The sequence below is a fragment of the Pleurodeles waltl genome, chromosome 12 (genome assembly GCF_031143425.1).
Source record: "Pleurodeles waltl isolate 20211129_DDA chromosome 12, aPleWal1.hap1.20221129, whole genome shotgun sequence".
Taxonomy (NCBI): Eukaryota; Metazoa; Chordata; class Amphibia; order Caudata; family Salamandridae; genus Pleurodeles; species Pleurodeles waltl.
The window spans coordinates 60,761,075-60,786,561 of NC_090451.1; the positions used below are offsets into that span (position 1 = coordinate 60,761,075).

The following is a 25,487-nucleotide window of genomic DNA, read 5'->3' on the forward strand; positions in this document are numbered from 1 at the left end:
CTTGCAGGGTTCTTTAAAGCTGCTGGAAACAAAGTTGCAGCTTTTCTTGGAGCAGGTCCGCTGTCCTCGGGAGTTTCTTGTCTTTTCGAAGCAGGGGCAGTCCTCAGAGGATGTCAAGGTCGCTGGTCCCTTTGGAAGGCGTCGCTGGAGCAGGATCTTTGGAAGGCAGGAGACAGGCCGGTGAGTTTCTGGAGCCAAGGCAGTTATCGTCTTCTGGTCTTCCTCTGCAGGGGTTTTCAGCTAGGCAGTCCTTCTTCTTGTAGTTGCAGGAATCTAATTTTCTAGGGTTCAGGGTAGCCCTTAAATACTAAATTTAAGGGCGTGTTTAGGTCTGGGGGGTTAGTAGCCAATGGCTACTAGCCCTGAGGGTGGGTACACCCTCTTTGTGCCTCCTCCCAAGGGGAGGGGGTCACAATCCTAACCCTATTGGGGGAATCCTCCATCTGCAAGATGGAGTATTTCTAAAAGTTAGAGTCACTTCAGCTCAGGACACCTTAGGGGCTGTCCTGACTGGCCAGTGACTCCTCCTTGTTTTTCTCATTATTTTCTCCGGCCTTGCCGCCAAAAGTGGGGCCTGGCCGGAGGGGGCGGGCAACTCCACTAGCTGGAGTGTCCTGCTGGGTTGGCACAAAGGAGGTGAGCCTTTGAGGCTCACCGCCAGGTGTGACAATTCCTGCCTGGGGGAGGTGTTAGCATCTCCACCCAGTGCAGGCTTTGTTACTGGCCTCAGAGTGACAAAGGCACTCTCCCCATGGGGCCAGCAACATGTCTCGGTTTGTGGCAGGCTGCTAAAACTAGTCAGCCTACACAGATAGTCGGTTAAGTTTCAGGGGGCACCTCTAAGGTGCCCTCTGGGGTGTATTTTACAATAAAATGTACACTGGCATCAGTGTGCATTTATTGTGCTGAGAAGTTTGATACCAAACTTCCCAGTTTTCAGTGTAGCCATTATGGTGCTGTGGAGTTCGTGTTTGACAGACTCCCAGACCATATACTCTTATGGCTACCCTGCACTTACAATGTCTAAGGTTTTGTTTAGACACTGTAGGGGTACCATGCTCATGCACTGGTACCCTCACCTATGGTATAGTGCACCCTGCCTTAGGGCTGTAAGGCCTGCTAGAGGGGTGTCTTACCTATACTGCATAGGCAGTGAGAGGCTGGCATGGCACCCTGAGGGGAGTGCCATGTCGACTTACTCGTTTTGTCCTCACTAGCACACACAAGCTGGCAAGCAGTGTGTCTGTGCTGAGTGAGAGGTCTCCAGGGTGGCATAAGACATGCTGCAGCCCTTAGAGACCTTCCTTGGCATCAGGGCCCTTGGTACTAGAAGTACCAGTTACAAGGGACTTATCTGAATGCCAGGGTGTGCCAATTGTGGATACAATGGTACATTTTAGGTGAAGGAACACTGGTGCTGGGGCCTGGTTAGCAGGGTCTCAGCACACTTCTCAGTCAAGTCAGCATCAGTATCAGGCAAAAAGTGGGGGGTAACTGCAACAGGGAGCCATTTCTTTACACAAGCCCCCCCCAGCCCACAGGCCAGGAGACTCAGCCCAAGCTGGGAGAGTCTTCCTAGTCTGTCAGGCGAGGAAGAGTAGGAGAAATAGGCTGGTTAGTTGCAGGGCCTACTCTGCCTTACATCCTTCTGTTCAGGCCATTCCCTTTGGGGAACTGACCTACTTCCACAGTGATAGGACCTAGTCTGAATTGCCTCTTGTCTGCCTCTTCAATGTCTCCACCCATTCTTTCTATTTTGGTCTTAGAGGTATCCACCTCTGCTGACCTTATCTTGGCCAGGGTTACCCCTAGCTTACCCAGAGAGGTTACCCAGAGCTGGAGTAACCCCACCATGACCAATAGGGTCAGGGGGCCTAACTTGCTATTTGGCATGGGGTCAGACCACCATGCTAAGGATAGTGCAGCCATAAAGGCTAACACCCAGCAGAGGCCACTGACAGCTGTCAGTGCCCAGAACCACGCCTTTAGCTCTTCACCTAAAAGGGAAGGGGCTAAGTTACAGGCCTCTTTGGGTTCAGGTTGCCTGTCTGCTGTATTAGAGTGGGGGGTTACCACATCTTGTAGTAAACACCCTTCTTCCACTCTTTCTTCTGTTAGCTGAGGAGCCACCCACTCAGGTTTAACAGTTGCCTGTCTAGCCAGGACTTCTTGTGGGTCAGGTTGGACTTTATCAGGGCCATTTTTGGAGTTCTCCCCTACTGGAGCAGAATCTCCTTGGCTTGCTGTAACCTTGGCTAAAGGTTGTCCACCCTTCCTACTCTGTTTTCTTTTCTTCTTCTTCTGGGGCCTGCTTGCATTTACTGTAGAGGCAGGACTTCCAGAATCCTTGGGAGAGGACTGGCACTGGACCAGTTCCTCTCTTGGGCTCTGACTAACCTCTGGGTAGTCATTTCCAAGGAGACAATCAAGGGGGAGGTCTGTACTGACTACTACCCTTCTCCAGCTAAGAGTGCCACCCACTTCTATGGGCACTAAAGCCACAGGCCTCTTAGTGACCCTGTCTAGGCTAACTCTTACCCTGGCAGTCTCACCTGGGATGTACTGGTTTGAGAGCACCAGCCTGTCATGCACAATAGTGTGACTGGCACAAGTGTCTCTCAGGGCAGTGGTTGGGATTCCATTCACCAGTAGGTGGTGGAAGTGTCTACTTCCCTCTGGAATCTCCAACTCACCTGTTGGGCCCTGTTTCCAGTTGAAGGCTAGGAAGACCTCCTCATCTGAGGAGTCATCTCCCATGGCTACACTGGTTACCCCAGGAATTTTGTTCTGGGGTTTGTTTTTGGGACAAGAAGTGTCCTTGGTGTGGTGCCCAGACTGTTTACAGTTGTGGCACCATGCCTTAGTGGCATCCCAGTTCTTACCCTGGTACCCACCTTTGTTTTGGGTTGTGTCCTGGGGCCCACCCACCTGTTCTGGTTTTTGGGGGCCTACAGAGGACTCTTTTTCTTTGTTTCTAGTGTTACCCACTTTCTCCTGGGGAGTTTTTGTAACCCCTTTCTTTTGGTCACCCCCAGTGGAAGTTTTGGTTACCCTAGTTTTGACCCAGTGGTCTGCCTTCTTTCCCAATTCTTGGGGAGAAATTGGACCTAGGTCTACCAGATACTGATGCAACTTTTCATTGAAGCAGTTACTTAAAATGTGTTCTTTCATAAACAAATTATAAAGCCCAACATAGTCACACACTTCATTTCCAGTTAACCAACCATCTAGTGTTTTTACTGAGTAGTCTACAAAATCAACCCAGGTCTGGCTCGAGGATTTTTGAGCCCCCCTGAATCTAATTCTATACTCCTCAGTGGAGAATCCAAAGCCCTCAATCAGGGTACCCTTCATGAGGTCATAGGATTCTGCATCTTTTCCAGAGAGTGTGAGGAGTCTATCCCTACACTTTCCAGTGAACATTTCCCAAAGGAGAGCACCCCAGTGAGATCTGTTCACTTTTCTGGTTACACAAGCCCTCTCAAAAGCTGTGAACCATTTGGTGATGTCATCACCATCTTCATATTTTGTTACAATCCCTTTGGGGATTTTTAGGATGTCAGGAGAATCTCTGACCCTATTTAAGTTGCTGCCACCATTGATGGGACCTAGGCCCATCTCTTTTCTTTCCCTTTCTATGGCTAGGAGCTGCTTTTCCAAAGCCAATCTTTTGACCATCCTGGCTAACAGGGGGTCATCCTCACTGAGAGCATCCTCAGTGATTTCAGAAATGCTGGACCCTCCTGTGAGGGAAGCAACATTTCTGACTATCATTTTTGGAGACCGGGCTTGAGAGGCCCTGGTCTCCCTATTTAGGACTGGAAGGGGGGAATTGCCCTCCAAGTCACTAATTTCTTCCTCTGTGAAGTCATCCTCAGAGGGGTTGGCTTTTTCAAACTCTGCCAACAGCTCCTGGAGCTGAATTTTGGTAGGTCTGGAGCCAATGGTTATTTTTTTGATATTACAGAGAGACCTTAGCTCCCTCATCTTAAGATGGAGGTAAGGTGTGGTGTCGAGTTCCACCACATTCATCTCTGTATCAGACATTATTTTGCTAAAAGTTGGAAGACTTTTTAAAGAATCTAACACTGTTTCTAGAATCTAATTTCAAACTTTTAACAAACTTTTAAACTCTAAAAGAAAATGCTAAACAGGGACTTAACACACAAGGCCCTAGCAGGACTTTTAAGAATTTAGAAAAATTTCAAATTGCAAAAATGAATTTCTAATGACAATTTTGGAATTTGTCGTGTGATCAGGTATTGGCTGAGTAGTCCAGCAAATGCAAAGTCTTGTACCCCACCGCTGATCCACCAATGTAGGAAGTTGGCTCTGTATGTGCTATTTCAAAGTAAGGAATAGCATGCACAGAGTCCAAGGGTTCCCCTTAGAGGTAAAATAGTGGTAAAAATAGATAATACTAATGCTCTATTTTGTGGTAGTGTGGTCGAGCAGTAGGCTTATCCAAGGAGTAGTGTTAAGCATTTGTTGTACATACACATAGACAATAAATGAGATACACACACTCAGAGACAAATCCAGCCAATAGGTTTTTATATAGAAAAATATCTTTTCTTAGTTTATTTTAAGAACCACAGGTTCAAATTCTACATGTAATATCTCATTCGAAAGGTATTGTAGGTAATTACTTTAGGAACTTCAAATCATCAAAATTGCATGTATACTTTTCAAGTTATTCACAAATAGCTGTTTTAAAAGTGGACACTTAGTGCAATTTTCACAGTTCCTAGGGGAGGTAAGTATTTGTTAGGTTAACCAGGTAAGTAAGACACTTACAGGGCTTAGTTCTTGGTCCAAGGTAGCCCACCGTTGGGGGTTCAGAGCAACCCCAAAGTCACCACACCAGCAGCTCAGGGCCGGTCAGGTGCAGAGTTCAAAGTGGTGCCCAAAACACATAGGCTAGAATGGAGAGAAGGGGGTGCCCCGGTTCCGGTCTGCTTGCAGGTAAGTACCCGCGTCTTCGGAGGGCAGACCAGAGGGGTTTTGTAGGGCACCGGGGGGGACACAAGCCCACACAGAAATTTCACCCTCAGCGGCGCGGGGGCGGCCGGGTGCAGTGTAGAAACAGGCGTCGGGTTCGCAATGTTAGTCTATGAGAGATCTCGGGATCTCTTCAGCGCTGCAGGCAGGCAAGGGGGGGGTTCCTCGGGGAAACCTCCACTTGGGCAAGGGAGAGGGACTCCTGGGGGTCACTTCTCCAGTGAAAGTCCGGTCCTTCAGGTCCTGGGGGCTGCGGGTGCAGGGTCTCTCCCAGGCGTCGGGACTTTGGATTCAAAGAGTCGCGGTCAGGGGAAGCCTCGGGATTCCCTCTGCAGGCGGCGCTGTGGGGGCTCAGGGGGGACAGGTTTTGGTACTCACAGTATCAGAGTAGTCCTGGGGTCCCTCCTGAGGTGTTGGATCTCCACCAGCCGAGTCGGGGTCGCCGGGTGCAGTGTTGCAAGTCTCACGCTTCTTGCGGGGAGCTTGCAGGGTTCTTTAAAGCTGCTGGAAACAAAGTTGCAGCTTTTCTTGGAGCAGGTCCGCTGTCCTCGGGAGTTTCTTGTCTTTTCGAAGCAGGGGCAGTCCTCAGAGGATGTCGAGGTCGCTGGTCCCTTTGGAAGGCGTCGCTGGAGCAGGATCTTTGGAAGGCAGGAGACAGGCCGGTGAGTTTCTGGAGCCAAGGCAGTTATCGTCTTCTGGTCTTCCTCTGCAGGGGTTTTCAGCTAGGCAGTCCTTCTTCTTGTAGTTGCAGGAATCTAATTTTCTAGGGTTCAGGGTAGCCCTTAAATACTAAATTTAAGGGCGTGTTTAGGTCTGGGGGGTTAGTAGCCAATGGCTACTAGCCCTGAGGGTGGGTACACCCTCTTTGTGCCTCCTCCCAAGGGGAGGGGGTCACAATCCTAACCCTATTGGGGGAATCCTCCATCTGCAAGATGGAGTATTTCTAAAAGTTAGAGTCACTTCAGCTCAGGACACCTTAGGGGCTGTCCTGACTGGCCAGTGACTCCTCCTTGTTTTTCTCATTATTTTCTCCGGCCTTGCCGCCAAAAGTGGGGCCTGGCCGGAGGGGGCGGGCAACTCCACTAGCTGGAGTGTCCTGCTGGGTTGGCACAAAGGAGGTGAGCCTTTGAGGCTCACCGCCAGGTGTGACAATTCCTGCCTGGGGGAGGTGATAGCATCTCCACCCAGTGCAGGCTTTGTTACTGGCCTCAGAGTGACAAAGGCACTCTCCCCATGGGGCCAGCAACATGTCTCGGTTTGTGGCAGGCTGCTAAAACTAGTCAGCCTACACAGATAGTCGGTTAAGTTTCAGGGGGCACCTCTAAGTGCCCTCTGGGGTGTATTTTACAATAAAATGTACACTGGCATCAGTGTGCATTTATTGTGCTGAGAAGTTTGATACCAAACTTCCCAGTTTTCAGTGTAGCCATTATGGTGCTGTGGAGTTCGTGTTTGACAGACTCCCAGACCATATACTCTTATGGCTACCCTGCACTTACAATGTCTAAGGTTTTGTTTAGACACTGTAGGGGTACCATGCTCATGCACTGGTACCCTCACCTATGGTATAGTGCACCCTGCCTTAGGGCTGTAAGGCCTGCTAGAGGGGTGTCTTACCTATACTGCATAGGCAGTGAGAGGCTGGCATGGCACCCTGAGGGGAGTGCCATGTCGACTTACTCGTTTTGTCCTCACTAGCACACACAAGCTGGCAAGCAGTGTGTCTGTGCTGAGTGAGAGGTCTCCAGGGTGGCATAAGACATGCTGCAGCCCTTAGAGACCTTCCTTGGCATCAGGGCCCTTGGTACTAGAAGTACCAGTTACAAGGGACTTATCTGAATGCCAGGGTGTGCCAATTGTGGATACAATGGTACATTTTAGGTGAAGGAACACTGGTGCTGGGGCCTGGTTAGCAGGGTCCCAGCACACTTCTCAGTCAAGTCAGCATCAGTATCAGGCAAAAAGTGGGGGGTAACTGCAACAGGGAGCCATTTCTTTACAGAGAGTATCATCTGATTGTTGTCTGAGATAATGTTGAGTCCATGAGAGCGAAAAACCGTCAGCCTGTGGCATCATGTAGGTGTTAAAGAGGGTGGGGCTGAGTGGTGACCCTTAGGGTATGTCTCAAATGATGTCCCTGGGCTCCAAGGTGAAATGCGGGAGGCGGACTCTGTGTATGGACCATTAAAGGGTGTTGCTTTGGATTCCGATGTGGTGGAGCCTGGAGATAAGGGTGTAATGGGAGACTGTGTCAAACGTGGCAGAGAGATCGAGGAGCTTCAGGGCTGCCTTCTCTCCACGGTCGAGGAGAGACCTGATGTCGTCCGTTGCAGCGGTCAGGGCGGTCTTGGTGCTGCGGTTAACCACTTTAGGAGGCGTCCAGTAGATAGTGTTCTTCCAGGTGAGCTGTTGGTTGATGGCTCTTTCCAGGACCTTAGCTGGGAGGGGAGCAGTGAGATCAAGCGGTAATTTTGGAGTTTGCTGGGGTCTGCGGTTGGTTTCTTCAGGAGCAGTTTGACCTCAGCTTGCTTCCATGCTTTGCGGATGGTGGCCGTCATGATGGAGGTGTTGAGGATGGGTGTGAGGAAGCTGCAGATCTCCTTCTGGCCTAGGTCAAAGATGTAGTGGGGGCATAGGTCATGAGTCAATGGGTGATCCAGAGTGGGTCAAAGTCATGAGGGCAGCTGTTTCCTGGATGGATAGTGGCTCCCACTCTGTGACCAGTTGGCTGGGGGTGTCGTTTGGAGGGGTGAGAAGATGGTTGATGCTGGTGAATTGGGGCTGAAAATTGCTGTAGATGGAAGCAGTCAACTAGTAAGTTGCAGAGGGTCTGAGAGGGTTGGATAGTGTTTTCGGTGGCTGCTGAACAGGAGACCTCTTTGATGATTCTGAAGAGGGGCGGTTGGGGCAATTTGATGTGGCTGGGTAGGGTGACCTTTTTGGCTTCTCTGAGGTGGAGATGGTATTTACTGAGTGCTCCTTTGAAGATGGGGTGATCCGCTGGGTCTCTGCTCATGCTCCATCTTTTTTCTAGCCGTTTGCAGTCTGTCTTGAGTATAAGGAGTTTGGAGAAAAACCACCTGGGAAGTCTTGCTGGATTGTCTGGTGTTGGAGCTCCATGTAGGGGTGACCTTGTTGGCGCAGTTATAAGGACCCATTTGGAGAGCTTGCGGGCGTCATGCTCAAGGCTGCCGGAGGTGCTGGGTTTGTTGGTGTTGAGGGCAGAGGTCCATTGGGTCTCTGTGACTTTTCCCCATTTGTGGTGTGGGGAGGGGAGGGGTGTGGTGGAAGGCTTCAGTTTGCTAGTTAGGGTGAAGTGCACAATGTGGTGATCGGTCCATGAAAACTCTGTTGTGTATTTAATTCTGTCGCTGGCTATAAAGATGGGGTCAAGGATGTGTTTTGTGATACTTGTGGGGCTGTTGACTAGCTGTTTGAGTCCAAAGTTGCTGAGGGTGTCCAGGAGGTTGGTGAAGTTGTGGTCACTGGGGTCATCAAGTTGGAAATTGAGGTCTCCTAAAAGCATGTAGTGTCTTGAGGCGATGGCCGGGGGCAATTAATTTGGTAATAGCTTTGTAGAAGGTGGTGTGGGGCCTCAGGGGTCGGTACTCCAGGGTTTCTCTGACGGTGGTTCTGGCAGTGGTTTGGAATAGGAAGTTGAGATGTTCCATGAGGGAAGACATGTCTTCCTTGATGGTGGTGCAACAGATGTTGTCCTTATGAATGATGGTGATGCCTCCTCCGTACTTGTTGTGGCGGTCATAGTAAACCCAGCTTGCAGCCTTGTGGGATGGCGAAGGTGATGTCGGGGGCTGATGTGGGTTTGAGTCAGGTTGCGGTGATGAACATTGGGTCCGGTGAAGAGTACTAATGATGTCCTATATTTAGATAGTATGTTTGCAGATGGATCTTGCGTTGAGCAGTAGGCAGTGGAGTTGTTTCTCGGGATTGTGGGGCAGCGGTGTAGAGCTAGTGGAGAGCTTGATGAAGTGGATAAGTCCTGGGGTGGGAGGGGCGCTGGGTGGAGTTGTGCGGGCTGGCAAAGGCAGCCACAAAACTGCAGAAAAGGCAGTGGGGGCCACACTGGAGGAGAGCAGCACCAACACTTAATAGGGGACCAAAGCGGACAAAACACCAAAAGAATACCACAAGAATACTAGTCAATTAGCACAAGAACACAACAAAAATGAAAAACGGACAAAGCAGGAGGAGAGCAGAGCAAACAGTGCACAGGGGACAAAAGTGGGCAAATGAAAGGCAAAGTGGACAAACAAAGGAATGCTGACCAAGTAATGTGCAGAACCAACCAATAATCGCTGACGGAGCAGAGACGGCAGAGAGGGGAGCAAACCATATGGCAAGAGGAGCTGGCTGGAAGACCTTTTCCAAACAGCTAAAGTCATTTGCTATTGTACCTTCATTTTAGGCTATCTTAAGTGCCTGTTTTTTTTTTTGCTTTTGTACAATGATTGTTTGTAATCTGAAAGCACCTTAGTATGTGCCGGATACACCAAAGTTTGGCATTTGTCTGTTGTATGATAATGAAGCTATGTGTAGAGCATTGTATTTTTGGCCATACAGTTCAATGAATACTGATTTTTGCCAGTGACTGTTTATCACCTATGTTTGGTTTTGGAGCATGGTGCACATCAAATGCCCGGTATATCTGTATTACTCGTTTTTGTTAGGTGTTAAATCTAAAATGCTGGATTGTATAATGTTGGTCTTTGATATGACTAATGGCTGTTTGATGTATTTTTGCCTGCTAGATTACTTGGTGGCAACAACCTAAACCCCTTCACCTTAAGGACTATGAAGAGGTGGTATTCACAGAACAGCAGTACAGTTGTTATATGGTTCCTACAAATCAAGTAGGACTGTGTATTATGTCAACATAAACTTTAGGCTATAGGGTCTGAGTCAGCATATACCATCAGATATGCTTACATTGACTCCTAACAAGCTCTCAGGCCCCAGTCCTGAGCCCCTAAAAAGACCGGGGGTACCAGATAGGTGTTGCAACCTCAAACATAACTACTTAGATCCTCAAGGAAATCGTGGACACAGATCTCCCTTTTTGCTGTCATTTAGAGTACCCAACATTAGACACAAGAAAGATGCAAAAATGTATTTTAGAGCATGTATTGCAACAGTCCTATTCTTGCATTAAGAAAATAAACTGCAAACGAGACAAAGCATGGTAACCAGCAATACAGAGATGGTGAAAAAGATGAACAATTCAACCATGGTTTTGTGATTGGATTGGTACACTCCTATCTGTAACTACCTACAATGCTGAGAGCATAGTGGGAGCACCCTCTGCCAGATCTATTGAGAAAATATGACTTTACCCCATACCTTGATAAGATGTACCGGGAAGCCAGGAAGCTGGTCTGGTGTATTGTAGGCTATCTGTCCTGGACAGGGTAGAGATCAAAATTCAGGATCAGCATCAGAGTCAGCCAAGCTGCATCTCGGGCACTGCGTGCCAAGTTCCAGGAATGACCCAACAGAAGTGTTCCTCTAGCACATATGACACACAGTCAATTTTTATAATACAAGTACCATTTGTGTCTAACTGTGTCAGAGGTGCAAGCTTGATACATCTATAAACATGCAGCTGTCTCCACAGGTACGTCTATAAACACGCAGCTGTCTCCACAGGCAATCAAAATGTTCAAGCATCGTGTTCTGTGTGCTTAGCCTTCGACAGAGTGTACAGATTAGATGACTTACTAGGAATGAGCAGCATGGACAATAAATTCTCAACACATCACATGAACAAGGAATACATGTAGAAGCTTACCAACAGAAATTAAATGCTAAGTGAAAAATGTGCACTTACAAATGGAGGCTCTAAGCAGGCCTTAATCATGCCTTCTACACACCCATACCAAAGCATGCTTTATATACTTGTGTTCAAGAGAGAGAAAAGTATACCAAGTTCTTCTTGTTTCAGATTCAATACAACGGGCAGCATGTGGACGTAGATGGACGAACAACCAAGAAGCTTATCACCAACTTGAAACCCAAAACATACTACACATTTATACTTACAAATCGAGGAAACTCCATGGGTGGTCTTCAGCAGAACGTGGCTGCATGGACTGCCCCCAACATGCTAGGACTGAAACCGGTGGTGACCAGGAAGCCAGAACCTGATGGGACTATCTTGGTGCTTTTACCTGAAATAGAGCCATCCGAGCCAGTCCGGTAAGGTCTCTGAAAGGCTAGGCTTTCACTCTACACACAGGGCTGCCACTAATTAAACAGAATTCATTTTTTCCGCTCTTGAAATCCAAATCCTTAGAAAATATAGCTCCTGGAATGCCATGAGCTGCTGGATGAAAGCCTGAGACTGGAAGCCCAGTGTCCTGCTCATTCCGAAAAACTGGCCATCCCTATCACAGCATGGATGTGGAAGACGTTTCTACTCTTACCATGCTCCCATTCCATCTAAAAACAGCATCAGGCACACAGTCCAAATGCACACATTTAGCAAACACTTACAACTCCAATCTAAAACCTCCACAAAAATGAAGTCATGATCTTACTCCACCTTTTAAACTGTAACGTACATTCTTATCTTCATTTATACATGTCTTTTTTCCCCACATACATATGCCAGTCAACCACCTCAGGCCACCCTAAATCCCTACTGGAACCCTCATATATGCCTGGTCTCCACCATCATCCACTTCTTCCAAGGTTGGAATTATAACCACAATTTAATTTGCTATTCAATGTTGCACCCACTGCCACCCCAAACCTAAACTCATCTCTAAGGCCTCAACATGAGTGTCAGCAGACTTCTATCACTACATGTACACCATGTACTACTCCTTTAGTCTTAAATCGATGTACTCTGAAACCATCACTTGCTTCTCTAGCCCAGCCTAACTCAACTTTTTCAGCTGCAATCCATGCTTCTCTTAAGTAAACATAAGTAAGCTTGCTGCCAACCTAATCTCTCTATCCAACACATATCCTTCCAAACTATCTTCCAAGGCGCTCTGTGTAGGGAGCCCAATCTCTTCCCAAAACAAGTGTCTACCACTGTCTTAAATTCAACTGCCTTACACATCTTTTTGTGTCCCTTTCAATAGAGGTTGGCTCTCGTCATACCACACAATACAGAAATTAATAAGTGCAGCCCAATGCTAACAGTTATATCAAAATGCTTAATCTGGACTACTAAAACGTGTAATGGGTACTAGCAGACCAACCAAAATCTTTAAATTAATCTGTGAGCATTAAATACCACCACCTGGGAATTTTTTCATATATATCATCTTTATTTTGCATTCTTAAAAGGTGACTTGTTCCATTCCATGATGATACAAATACGAACTGTGAGTCACTGTAGTCTTCACCACCACAGTTTACTGTACAAGTTCAAGCAAGGCTCTCTTGACCCTTCTTGTAAAAGGCAACTGAGAATATGCAATTGTGCATGAACAGCCATAACCTGTATGCTTTCACTTCATGTGTGCCTCACTTACTTTCCCTGCATTTTCAATATTTCTCTCTCCCTTCGCTGTCTCTCCCTGTCTCTCTCTCTGCTATTTTGTAGCATGAATCTTTTCTGGAGTGTGCATTTTTCTGCCATCTAGTGGTTGGGTCCAGAATTCGCCTCTGTTTTGTAGTCGTTCTTCTGTTTTAATTTTTGTTTGTGGGTGGGTGTCGACGGAAATACCATTTGGTGTCCTCTAATGATGTTGTCCTACTCCCCCCAGATGTTCCCACCTTTGGTCGCCATCTTCAGATTTTTTTCCACTATTTAGTCTGGATGTTTGCAGAGAGGTGTCTAACACGAGGAATAGTTTTTGAAGAATTTTGAGGTTTTTTAGTAGAGAAGTTCGTCCAACGGGGAGAGATCACAGACGGGGAGCTGCCGAAAAGGGAATTCCGCAGAAAACGCAGTCTTTTTTTCCCCACACAAAGGAGTGGTGAAGATGCTAATTTGAGGGGCCCCCTGGTCAGAGTAATGGAGAACACAACGTTCTAATTTTGCAAGAAGTGCCACCACAAGTACGCACAAAAGGACAAGCACCCGGGTGTGTAACCTCTGCCTACCTCAAGATCATAGGAGCAAAGACTGCACTGCCTGTGCTGTGTTCCCGCCGAAGACCCTCAAAGTAGGAGCAAGACAGATGATGGTCCACCACTGTTGCAGGTCCAGAAGTCAACTCCCGCTCTCAAAGATATGGTGCTGTCGAGTGACAAGGACGAGAACACTGCAGAGGGTGAAGCAGTGGAGGATGATCGTGCGATCATCGACGTGGAAGAGCAGGCACACCAGAAAAGCTGAAAGTCAGAAATAAGGGACATGGGGCATTCCTCTAAGACTTCTGAGTTGAGGAAAACGGAATCACGACCATATGAGGGGAACTCGGGGTCGAAACACTTGCCGCCTGTAGGCAGCACCCATGAGAAAAAGTCACACAGAACCCTCAAGGGGGCTCTGGAAAAACCCCAAAACGTCAAAGGACGAAGGGGAAAAAAGACACACCAACGTCGAAAGCCGTTCACTGAAGCTCAAGGAATGATGTGTCATTGAAAGATGGTTCGACGTCAAAGACAAGGCCCACAAGTCCCGAAGAACGGGCTGTTGAGACGGAAAAGAAAAAAAAATGACTGGAGGCAGAAATGTCAGTGTTTCTTCAAAGAAAGAAGGAATTTAATGAAAGCCTCAAAGAATTCAGGGTTCCCCTAAAAGTCTTTGATACCAAGACACACAAATGCGAAGGAGGTCAAAGAAATACAGCCACCACTCACACCCGAACCTCAGGAAGAGGAAGAGAGGTGTTCTATGATGAGGAACAAGAGCAGACAGCGATGTATTAGGCTTCATAGGAAGGAGAATACATGGAACAACAGTGGGAGGATGTTGAGACATACTCACCAGAAGAGGTAGTCGAATCTTATCCATCTAAACCCTCGCCACCAGATGACAACGGTATGTACAATCTAGTTATAAAGAATGCATCAGGCAGATTTAATGTCCAGCTCGAGGAGGGTAAACCTTAGTCCTGTTTCCTTCCTAAAAGAAACATTGCTGCCATGTCAGGCTAGAAGCCAATTTTTGCCAGTGCTCCCAAGTATTCTCGAACAAGGAAGAAAAGCATTCAAAGAACCAGCCACTTGTAGAGCAGTGACACAAAAGACTGAAAAGAAATAAAAATACTCCTCCAAGGACCTACCTTAAATAAAGGGCACGGTGCCTGCGGACTCCATAATAACATAGATCGATAGGAAGCGAGCCAACATCCCCTCCATCTCGAGGATTACACCAAAAAAGGATAGCAAGAGGATGGAACTGATGGGATGAAGAATGGAATGTAGGGCTGCAAATCAGTGGCGCACTGCAAACTCAAATGCACTGCGCACAGGCATGCGCATCAACATTGGAAGGAGATGGGAGAACTGTTGAAACATCTCCCAGAACAATAAAGAAAGAGAGCAGTCCATTTAACTGAAAGTGGGATGAATATCGCCAATGCATGCTTAAAATCTGCGTTAGATGCAGCGGACACTTCCAGTCGACAGATGATCATTGGGATCACACTTAGAAGGCACTCATGGCTAAGAATCTTGGGGTTTAAGCCAGAAGTACAGGCGAATATCATAAACACGCCCTTTAATGGTCAACAGTTATTCAGGAGCTCAGTGGATGAAAGCTTAAATCAACTAAAGAAAGACAATGAAACAGCAAAGTCCATGGAAGAACTACAGTTTTGGGGAGAAGTAAGAGGAGGTTAATTTGCGGCAAGGCAGCCAGCCACAATAAGTAACATCCAGGTAGGGAGCTCACATTAAGCGTTCCAGAGTGGACTTTAAATACCATGATGCAATAGAGCTGGCAGTATCAGCAACATGGGTTCTGCTCCTTTCGAGGAAGTGCCAGAGGAAGAGGTCAGTCGAATATAGGAGGTGCAAACACCGCAAATAAGCGACTACATAAAGAAGGAAGAACTTTCACAAAAAACATCACTGAAAGAGGGATACATACAATCGGACCTAAGAAACAATTCACCAGTAGGTGGAAAATTAAAAAACTTCCTCCAGGAGTGGAGGAAAATAACTTCAGACAAATGGATCTTAAACACAATTAAATTCAGATCTGCATAGAACTAATCAAATTCTCTCCAGCGAGGGAACCAAAGGCAAAGATACACTCAAGAGAAGAAATAATTCGCCTTCTCAAAGAGGTCAGAGAGTTTTTGGACAAACAAGCAATAGAACTGGTCCCAGAGCAAGAAATCAACAAGGGAAATTCCTCAACATAATTCCAAAGGTAGATGGATTATTATGCCCAATATTAAACTTCAGGTTCATAAAAACCCAGAAAATCAAAATGACAACTTTACATGGAGTCATACCACAACTACAAGAATGAGATTACATGGCAACCACAGACCTGAAAGACGCTTACTTACAAATTCCAATGAATCCAGGGCATAAGAATTATTTAAGACCTGTTTGCAACGCCACAGAACACAAAATGCCAGTTCTTTGCCTCCAGACAACCACACCACCAGTCTATAGGGAATGCCCTTACGATAAACTTGTCAGGGTCATTTCCATACTGTAGGAAGTTGGCTCTGAATATACTATCTCAAAGTGAGAGATAGTGTGCACAGAGTCCAAGGGTTCCCCTTAGAGGTTGATAGTGGAAAAATTAGATAATTCTAATGCTCTATTTTGTGGTAGTGTGGTGGAGCAGTAGGCTTATCAGAGGGTAGTGTTAAGCATTTGTTGTACGCACACAGGCAATAAATGAGGGACACACACTCAAAGACTTAACTCCAGGCCAATAGTTTTTATATATAAAAATATATTTTCTTAATTTATTTTAGAACCATAAGATTCAAGATTTTAAGTAAATACATAAACTGCAAGGTACTCCACACAGGTAATTAGGGAACTTTAAATTAAAGCAGTAATATACACAGTATAGATTAAAATGGCAATACGCTATTTTAAAAGTGGACACAGTGCAAAAATCAACAGTTCCTGGGGAAGGTAAGTATTGTTACGTTTCTCAGGTAGGTAAAGCACTTACACAGTATGTCTCCTGGGCATAGGCAGCCCACCGTTTGGGGTTGAAGGCAACCCCAAAGTCACTGCACCAGCAACACAGGGTGGGTCAGATGCAGAGGTCAAAGTAGGGCCCAAAACACATAGGCACCTATGGAGAACAGGAGTGCTCCGGTTCCGGTCTGCTGGCAGGTAAGTACCTGCGTCCTCAGGGAGCAGACCAGGGGGTTTTTCTAGAGCACTGGGTGGGACACAAACAGGCACACAAAACGTCGAAGCGGCCGGCTGCAGTGTGCAAAGTTGGCATCAGGTTTGCTATAGAAAGCAATTGAGGGACCCGGGGGTCACTTAGGCGATGCAGGCAGGGCACAGGGGGGCTTCTCGGGCCAGCCACCGACTGGGCTAGGAAGAGGGCCACCTGCTCGTCACTCCTGCACTGGAGGTTGCTTCCTCTCGGTCCTGGGGGCTGCGGGTGCAGTGCTTCGTCCAGGCGTCGGGTTCCTTGTTACCAGGCAGTCGCGGTCAGCGGGAGCCTCTGGATCCTCTCTGCAGGCGTCGCTGTGGGAGTGCAGAGGGGTCATCTCAGGTTACTCACGAAGTCGCAGTCGCCTGGGAGTCCTCTCTGCGGTGTTTGTTCTCTGGAGCTCGCGCCGGGGGTGTAGGGTGCAGAGTGTGAAGTCTCACGCTTTCATCAGGAAGAGTGAGTTCTTTAAAAGTTGTCTTTGCTGCGGAGATGTTGCTGTTGGTGAACAGTGCTGCTGTTCTCTGGAGTTTCTTGGTCCTTTGGGTTCAGGGCAGTCCTCTGAGTCCTCACTGGTCCCTGTCGGATGCATCGCTGTGCAGGTTCTTTGAGTCTGGAGACAGGCCGGTAGGGCTGGAGACAGGCCGGTAGGGCTGGGGGCAACAAGTCAGTTGTCGTCTCGGCAGGGTTTTCAGGTCAGCAGTCCTTCTTTGTGTAGGTTGCAGGAATCTGATTTCCTGGGTTCTAGGTCGCCCCTAAATACTAGATTTAGGGGTGATTATAGGTCAGAAGGGCAGTAGCCAATGGCTGCAGTATTGTAGGGTGGCTACACCCTCCCTGTGCCTCCTCCCTCAGGTGAGGGGGCACATCTCTAATCCTATTGGGGGAAACCTCCCAATCTCAAGATGGAGGATTTCTAAAGGCAGGGGTCACCTCAGCTCAGGACACCTTAGGGGCTGTCCTGACTGGTGGGTGACTCCTCCTTGTTTTTCTCATTATCCTCTCCTGCCTTGCCGCCGAAAGTGGGGGCTGGCATCAGTGTGTATTTATTGTGCTGAGAAGTTTGATATCAAACGTCCCAGATTTCAGTGTAGCCATTATGGAACTGTGGAGTTCATGTTTGACAAACTCCCAGACCATATACTCTTTATGGCTACCCTGCACTTACAATGTCTAATGTTTGGCTTAGACACTGTAGGGGCATAGAGCTCATGCAACTATGCCCTCACCTGTGGTATAGTGCACCCTGCCTTAGGGCTGTAAGGCCTGCTAGAGGGGTGACTTACCTATGCCACAGGCAGTGTGAGGTGGGCATGGCACTCTGAGGTGAGTGCCATGTCGACGTAGTCATTTTCTCCCCACCAGCACTCACAAGCTGTGGGGCAGTGTGCATGTGGCGAGTGAGGGGTCCCCAGGGTGGCATAAGACATGCTGCAGCCCTCAGAGACCTTCACTGGCATCAGGGCCCTTGGTACCAGTGGTACCATTTACAAGTGACCTATCTGTGTGCCAGGACTTTGTCAATTGTGGAACAAAGGTACAGTTTAGGGAAAGAACACTGGTGCTGGGGCCTGGTTAGCAGGGTCCCAGCCCACTTTCAATCATAACTGGCATCAACAAAAGGCAAAAAGTCAGGGGGTAACCATGCCAAGGAGGCATTTCCTTATACATGCAGAATTTTCCGCAATTCCTTTGTTACACATAGTACTAAGCAAATGCAAGAGGAGTCAGATGACATTAATTGCACCTCAATGGGCAAGACAGACTTGGTACTCACAGATAATACAATTAGCCCAAGGAAGAGACCACAGGCTACCAAGACAACTGTACCTGTTGTCAATGGAAGGGGGAGAGGGGAGTGTTACACCCAGAGCCAGAATCTTTAAACCTAGCAGCTTGGCTTCTGAAGACTTACAATTTAGACATTTAATGTTACCTAAAAAGACAATGGCAGTATTAAACGAAGAAGATGGGAGGAGAAGAAGCAAAAAAAAAAAGGGGGAGAATTTGAAGATGGCGACCAAAGGTAGGAACATCCTGGGGAAGTAGGGCGACGTCACCAGAGGACAACAAATAATATTTTTGTTGACACCAACCAAAAAACAAATTCAAAACAGAAGAAGGACTACAACACAGTAGAGAATTCCAGACCGAACCATAAAATGGCGGAATAATATACAGCATGTGAATCCAGAAAATTCTTCAAACTGCAAAACTACTCCTACAGATACGAAACTTCACATTCTTTCCCTCCCATGTTGTTTCTTTTTTTTCTTCGTCTTATTGCTCCCTGTTTCCTTGCATCTTTCTGTACCTGACCCTCTCTTCCCTGCTAAGGACAGTCAATGTTGGTAATTGTTTTTTATTATACAAGTGGTCTCTTATATTGCTGTCCAGCAAACCCCAATGCAAGAGCGACTTTCTTTCTTTCTAGTTTGGGCTTGTTTCTAAGACTCTTTCTAACTTGTCATTCACATGCTCTTCTTTAACATTTTCTCTCACTCCCTGCAGAAATTATTATATTGTAGTGGTGCCCTTAAAGAAGTCCAAGGGACATTTCCTGAACCCATGGGGAAGCCCAGAAGAGATGGACCTGGAGGAGGTGAGTCAGTTCACTGGACTTTTCTTTTACAACTCTTTGTTATTAGTTGGTTGGTTTGATTAGTACCAATTGGTTGAACCAAATCTAGCCTCGATTTATTTGGTTCATAGTATGTTTGACTTCAGTTTATCTCTTGTATTTTGAGTCTCTCTGAGCCCTGTTTCATGGTGGTGCTGGGTATGCACAGCATTTTCAGATTTCTCCGGGGAAGTGCGCACTCGCTCTATGGTGGGCTCTTTCATTGCAGTATTCTTGGTTTCATGGTGAATTTAAGCTATCAGAGTTTTATTAATCATGGTCATAATGGTGTTTGTTTCTCTATGACTGTTTTAGTTGCTGTCCTGAGTTCAGGTTTGGCGGTGGTGATAATGGTTTTCTATGGTGTTTCCTAATTTCTTCATGGTTCTGTGGATCCTTCCATGGAGTTCCTTGTATCTCAATAGTGGTATTTGTTTCTATGTGGTGGAGTTTATTCATGTTTGTGTTACTGTGTTGGTTCATTTTTAGGGGCACTAGATTACCTATCATTGTGTTGGTTTCTCGATTAAGTTCTTTATGTATCCAAGGTGGATATGGCAGATCTCAGGAGTTTGTTTTGACAGTGAGATGCTGGTAGTGTTGGTATATCTAAGGTTTTGCCTGTGTTGGTTTCTGTACGGAGTTCCCCATTCTGGATTGTTGTTATCATTTGTCTATGGAGCTCCTGGTTTCACAGTGGTAATGCTGGTTTCTCTGTGGTGTCCTAGTTTATCTCTGGGGTTCCTGGATTCTCCAGGGTAGTCTTGGATTCTTTGTGGACTGTCTGCTTTCTCAATGTTTCTCACCATACTAAGTTTGGCTATTGATACAGGTAAATAGCCTTTGTTGTATATGACGTGTTGCTTATTCCTGCATGGCTGTATTGAATTCTCTGCAGATATGCTCATTTCTTTATGGTGCTGTTGATTTTTTTTTTTTTGGTCTGGAGTTTCAATTTTCACTGTGGTAGGTTAGAGTTATTTAAGGTTTTTCATGTATCTCCACATTTGTGTTGGTCACATAGTGGAATTGGTAGTTTCGCAATGGTAGTGTCGATTTCTGCTCAGAGTTTCTATACAGCTGACAATGGGAAGTGGTGGTTTTACCCATGTATGGCCTGTCAAAGTTCTACATGGTCATACCACATAAATGTGATGGTGGCCATACTATTTTTATGGTTTTCTGATGTTTCCATGATGACTGTTTTCTCTGTTACGCTCCCAATGAGTCAAGAGTATAAATATGGTTTCTCTGTAGCATTCCCAGTATCCCAACAGTTATATTCATTTATTTATTGTCTTCTCAGTTTTCCATGATGATATTGCTATTACGTTCTTGGCAGCGCCGTGTTCCCTGATTTTCTTTGGCAGCCTATTTCTCTGACTGTCATGCTTTTGCTACAGACACCCCAAAAGCATTCTGATGGGACATATTGATTAAGCTCAATGTTCTTCATTTTCAAGCTGATCCAGGATATTGGAAGACTCCAGCGCCGAAGTCTGCGACATTCACGGCACTTGGATTCCACAAAACCGTACATTGCTGCCCGTTTTCGAAAGCTGCCGCCGCACTTCACACTGGGGGATATGAAACAGCATGACGGGTACCTGAACAAAGCCCTGGAGGTCGGACAGCGCTATGTGTTCTTTATCTTGGCAGTCCTAGACAGTGCAGAGACTGTAAGTTTACATTGCTAAGGTTATAATTCTTGCCACTGGTTTATCAATAGCACCCTGTCATCTTTTCCCATTCTTCTACCTCCTTCTTACTCTACAAGCATTGTATGCCGCACACTTCCTTTCTCCCTATTTTTTGTTCCATTTCTTTTTGTGCTCATTCCCTATTTCTATGCTTCCATTATTCCACCATTTTTCTTCCCTTCCTTTCGCCTCCTTGTTTCACTTCCTTCAGCGCTTTTCCTTCTCCCTATAAGATATTTCCTCTCTTCTGCTCACTCTTCTTCTTATGCACCCTTTGTTCCTGTAGCCATACTATCCTCTATACCCTTTCTCTCGTTCTACTTCGTTACTCAATCCGTCCTTCATTCTCTTTCTTCCCCCTCCGTTATTCCTTTGTCTTCTTTCCTTGGCCTGCCTTCATTGGCTTTTTGCCCTCTTCCTTTTCCCACATTCCTTATTTTGCCTCCCTTTTTCACTCTACCACCCCTCCCTCACCCCTTTTCTTTCTTCACTCACCTTTCCTTGCCTTAAAGCTAGAACCCTTCTTCCTTCTACCTTCCTCACATCACCCCTTTCCTTTCTCCACCCTTCAGTTTCTTTCTTATTTCCATTAGTAGATTACCAAATAATTGCCAGACCTTCTTTACTCGTTCAGCACTGTTTACCTACAAACATGACATGAAGTCAGCACTCTGTACTTAGGGGGCAGTTGTTAAGACACAGGCATGAGTTCTTATCTGATAGCTAAATAAAGACACATCAGATTCTATTCATGAAACAGTGTTGAAAAAACAAAACTTTTTTATTTTGGGATTGACGATGGCCCGCGTAGATATGGCTTATGATGCCAACTGTAAGGAAATGCCTCCTTGGCATGGTTACCCCCCTAACTTTTTGCCTTTTGTTGATGCTAGTTATGATTGAAAGTGTGCTGGGATCCTGCTAACCAGGCCCCAGCACCAGTGTTCTTTCCCTAAACTGTACCTTTGTCTCCTCAATTGGCACAGCCCTGGCACAAAGATAAGTCCCTTGTAACGGGTACCCCGGTACCAAGGGCCCTGTGGCCAGAGATGGCCTCTAAGGGCTGCAGCATGTATTATGCCACCCTGAGGACCCCTCACTCGGCACATGCACACTGCCTCACAACTTGTGTGTGCTGGTGGGGAGAAAATGACTAAGTCGACATGGCACTCCCCTCAGAGTACCATGTCCTCAACCCACTGCCTGTGGCATAGTTAAGTCACCCCTCTGGCAGGCCTTACAGTCCTAAGGCAGGGTGCACTATACCACAGGTGAGGGCATAGTTGCATGAGCACTATGCCCCTACAGCAGTGGTCTCCAACCTTTTTAATGCCGTGCCCCCCCAGTTGAAAAATAAAAATCATTGGGCCCCCCTCAGAATTTTTCACAATTATTTTATAAAGAGGGCAATGTTTAAATATGTCTAGACCTATTTAAACATTACAGTTAAGTACTCTTACCTTTTTAAATATACAATAACATGCTTCTGCTGAAAACAAAGGCCTGTTATCTGTATAATGCTTCTTTTGGCAAGAGTCTGGCGCCCCCCCCTGGAATCACTTGAAGCCCCCCTAGGGGGGCCCGCCCCCCAGTTTGAAGACCTCTGCCCTACAGTGTCTAAGCCAAACATTAGACATTGTAAGTGCAGGGTAGCCATAAAGAGTATATGGTCTGGGACTTTGTCAAACACGAACTACACAGCTCCATAATAGCTACACTGAAATCTGGGAAGTTTGGTATCAAACTTCTCAGCACAAAAACTCCACACTGATGACAGTGTGGGATTAATTGAAAAATGCACACAGAGGGCATCTTAGAGATGCCCCCTGTATACCAGCCCAAACACCAGTGTTAGGCTGACCAGTTCCTGCCAGCCTGCCACAACCAGACAGGTTTCTGGCCACATTAGGTGAGTGCCTTTGTCACTCTGTGGCAAGGAACAAAGCCTGCACTGGGTGGAGGTGCTTCTCACCTCCCCCTGCAGGAAGTGTAACACCTGGCAGTGAGCCTCAAAGGCTCATGCCTGTTGTTACAGCACCCCAGGGCATCCCAGCTAGTGGAGATGCCCGCCCCTCTGGACACAGCCCTCACTTTTGGCGGCAAGTCTGGAGGAGATAATGAGAAAAACAAGGAGGAGTCACCCACCAGTCAGGACAGCCCCTAAGGTGTCGTGAGCTGAGGTGACCCCTGCCTTAAGAAATCCTCCATCTTGGTTTTGGAGGATTCCCCCAATAGGATTAGGGATGTGCCCCCCTCCTCTCAGGGAGGAGGCACAAAGAGGGTGTAGCCACCCTCCAGGACAGTAGCCATTGGCAACTGCCCCCCAGGCATAAACACACCCCTAAATTGAGTATTTAGGGGTAACCCTGAACCCGAGAAGTCAGATTCCTGTAACCTGAAGAAAGAAGAAGACTGCTGACCTGAAAGCCCCGCAGAGACAACGGAGACAACAACTGACTTGGCCTCAGCCCTACCGGCCTGTCTCCAGACTCTAAAGAACCTGCACAGCGACACATCCAGCGGGACCAGCGACCTCTGAGGGCTCAGACGACTGGCCTGCACCTAAAGGACCAAGGACCTCCAGAGGACAGCGCTCCGTCTAGAAACAACAACAAAGAAGCAACTTTAAAGAGACTCTAACTTCCCGCCAGAAGCGTGAGCCTTCACACACTACACACAACGCCCCCGGCTCGAGTTCAGGACAACCAACACCGCAGAGAGGGCTCCCATTCGACTCCAACGACATGGACACCCTGAGTCTACCTCCCTGCACCGCCACAGCAACGCCTGCAGAGAGGATCCAGAGGCTCCCCCTGACCGCCAGGTAACAAAGGAACCTGACACTTGGACCAAGCACTGCACCCGCAGCCCCCAGGACAGAGAGGAACCACCTACCAGCGCAGGAGTGACCAGCAGGCAAGTCTCATCCTAGCCCAGTTGGTGAGTGGCCAGAGAAGCCCCCCTGCCCCTATCGCCAGCGTTACCCCCGGGTCCCTCCATTGAGTTCAATACAAAACCTGACAACTACTTTGCACACTGCACCCGTCCGCCCCTGTGCTGCTGAGGGTGTGTTTTGTGTGCCTGTGTGTGTTCCCCCCCAGTGCTCTACAAAACCCCACTGGTCTGCTCCCCAAGGACACAGGTATGTACCTGTAAGCAGACTGGATCTGGAGCACCCCTGTTCTCCATAGGCGCCTATGTGTTTTGGGCCCTCCTTTGACCTCTGCACCTGACCGGCCCTGTGTTGCTGGTGCAGTGACTTTGGGGTTGCCTTGAACCCCCAACGGTGGGCTGCCTATGCCCAGGAAACTGAACTTGTAAGTGCTTTACTTACCTGAGAAACTAACCAATACTTACCTCCCCCAGGAACTGCTGATTTTTGCAGAGTCCACTTTTAAAATAGCTAATTGCCATTTTAACTAAAACTGTGTGTACTACTGTTTTAAATCAAAGTTCTATACTTACCTGTGTGAAGTACCTCACAATGTATGTACTTACCTACAATTTGAATCTTGTGGTTCTAAAAATAAATTAAGAAAATATATTTTTCTATATACAAACCTATTGGCCTGGAGTTAAGTCTTTGAGTGTGTGTTCTCATTTATTGCATGTGTGTGTACAACAAATGATTAACACTACCCTCTGATACGCCTACTGCTTGACCACACTACCACAAAATAGAGCATTAGTATTATCTAATGTTGCCACTATCAACCCTTGATTGGGGAACCCTTGCACTCTGTGCACGCTATCTCTCACTTTGAGATAGTATATACAGAGCCAACTTCCTACACCAATCCCAAGCCCACCATGCTCCACTGAATGACCATCATCTCCAGATGATATTTTCCACTACTGGGTTCGAAAGCGTGTAAGCAAATGGATATTGAAGTTAAGCTTTTGAACTTGGTGGACAAGTAGCCAGCACAGGACACGGAGACAAGGCTAACGCACCAAAGAGGGACTAAAAATCTTGATGCAAAAATGTTTTTTTCCCCTGCAAAATCACAAAAGACTTTGGCCACTAGTTGAAGCCAGCTTGTATATAATGACGTTCTGTTTCTTCTGTGTTGTTTCTCTGTATTGTCTTTATATTCTAAATAGGCAAAACACATTTTAGGTTCTACCCTTGATGTTGGCATTTATACGCATTGGTTAACCAGCACAGTGTGTGCATTACATGCCTTATTCACAGGGGAAATGCCTGACTGAGAGAAGCAAAAATAAAAAGGAAACAGAAATTGTTCCTCCACCTTCTTCAGTTTTGAGCATAGCCAATACTAAAAAAATATTAAACTTTCAGTGCCCCAGCTGATAAGGTTTCAGTGTCAAAAACTTCAGTTACAAAACCTCAAGCCATACTCCAACTTCTAAATCCACTGACATCAAAACTGAAAAATCCAAGAATATAGAGCACATTTGGGAAAGGCTGTGTAAACATACTAATGACATTACGTTTGTAATGGTACTAGAGCAAATACAAGCTTAATCTCCCTTAAACTAAAGCCAAAAGGTTTACAACAGAGAAAATGCCTCGAAGGGCTATTTCCAGTCAACTACTACCTGGCAAAAGTGGGCCAAAAGGATGCCCAGGGCTAGAAGGTACTGCAAGTGCTCGTTATCTGTGGTACATGCCAAATATCATCAATTCAAAGCCCTACTGTTTGGAATGAAGTCTGCACACAGAGTATTTTCAAAATGTTAAGCCAAGGTGGCAGCATATCTTAGATGAGAAGCCATTTAAGTGTAGCCATACTCTAGCTAGTAAAGGGCAGTTTATTTTAATAATACCAAAGAATAAACAAAGTTGTTCAATTGTTATATCAGTTATGTTTTCAGTCTATAAATTGAAGTAGTCTTCAAAGCCAGTCCCTCAGAAAACCTT

The 25,487-nt window shown here is 46.7% G+C and overlaps 1 protein-coding gene across 7 annotated transcripts in view; it reads left to right on the top strand.

Annotated features, from left to right (window-relative positions):
- The window catches only part of PTPRS (protein tyrosine phosphatase receptor type S), a 542,831-nt gene that overhangs the window by 416,265 nt on the left and 101,079 nt on the right, over positions 1-25,487 (top strand). For all 7 annotated transcript variants that reach the window (XM_069215972.1, XM_069215973.1, XM_069215971.1 and 4 more), the window contains 3 exons: positions 10,961-11,214; positions 18,794-18,884; positions 20,366-20,581. In XM_069215972.1, coding sequence (XP_069072073.1) covers positions 10,961-11,214; positions 18,794-18,884; positions 20,366-20,581 — 561 coding nt within the window. The remainder of the gene's footprint in view (positions 1-10,960; positions 11,215-18,793; positions 18,885-20,365; positions 20,582-25,487) is intronic.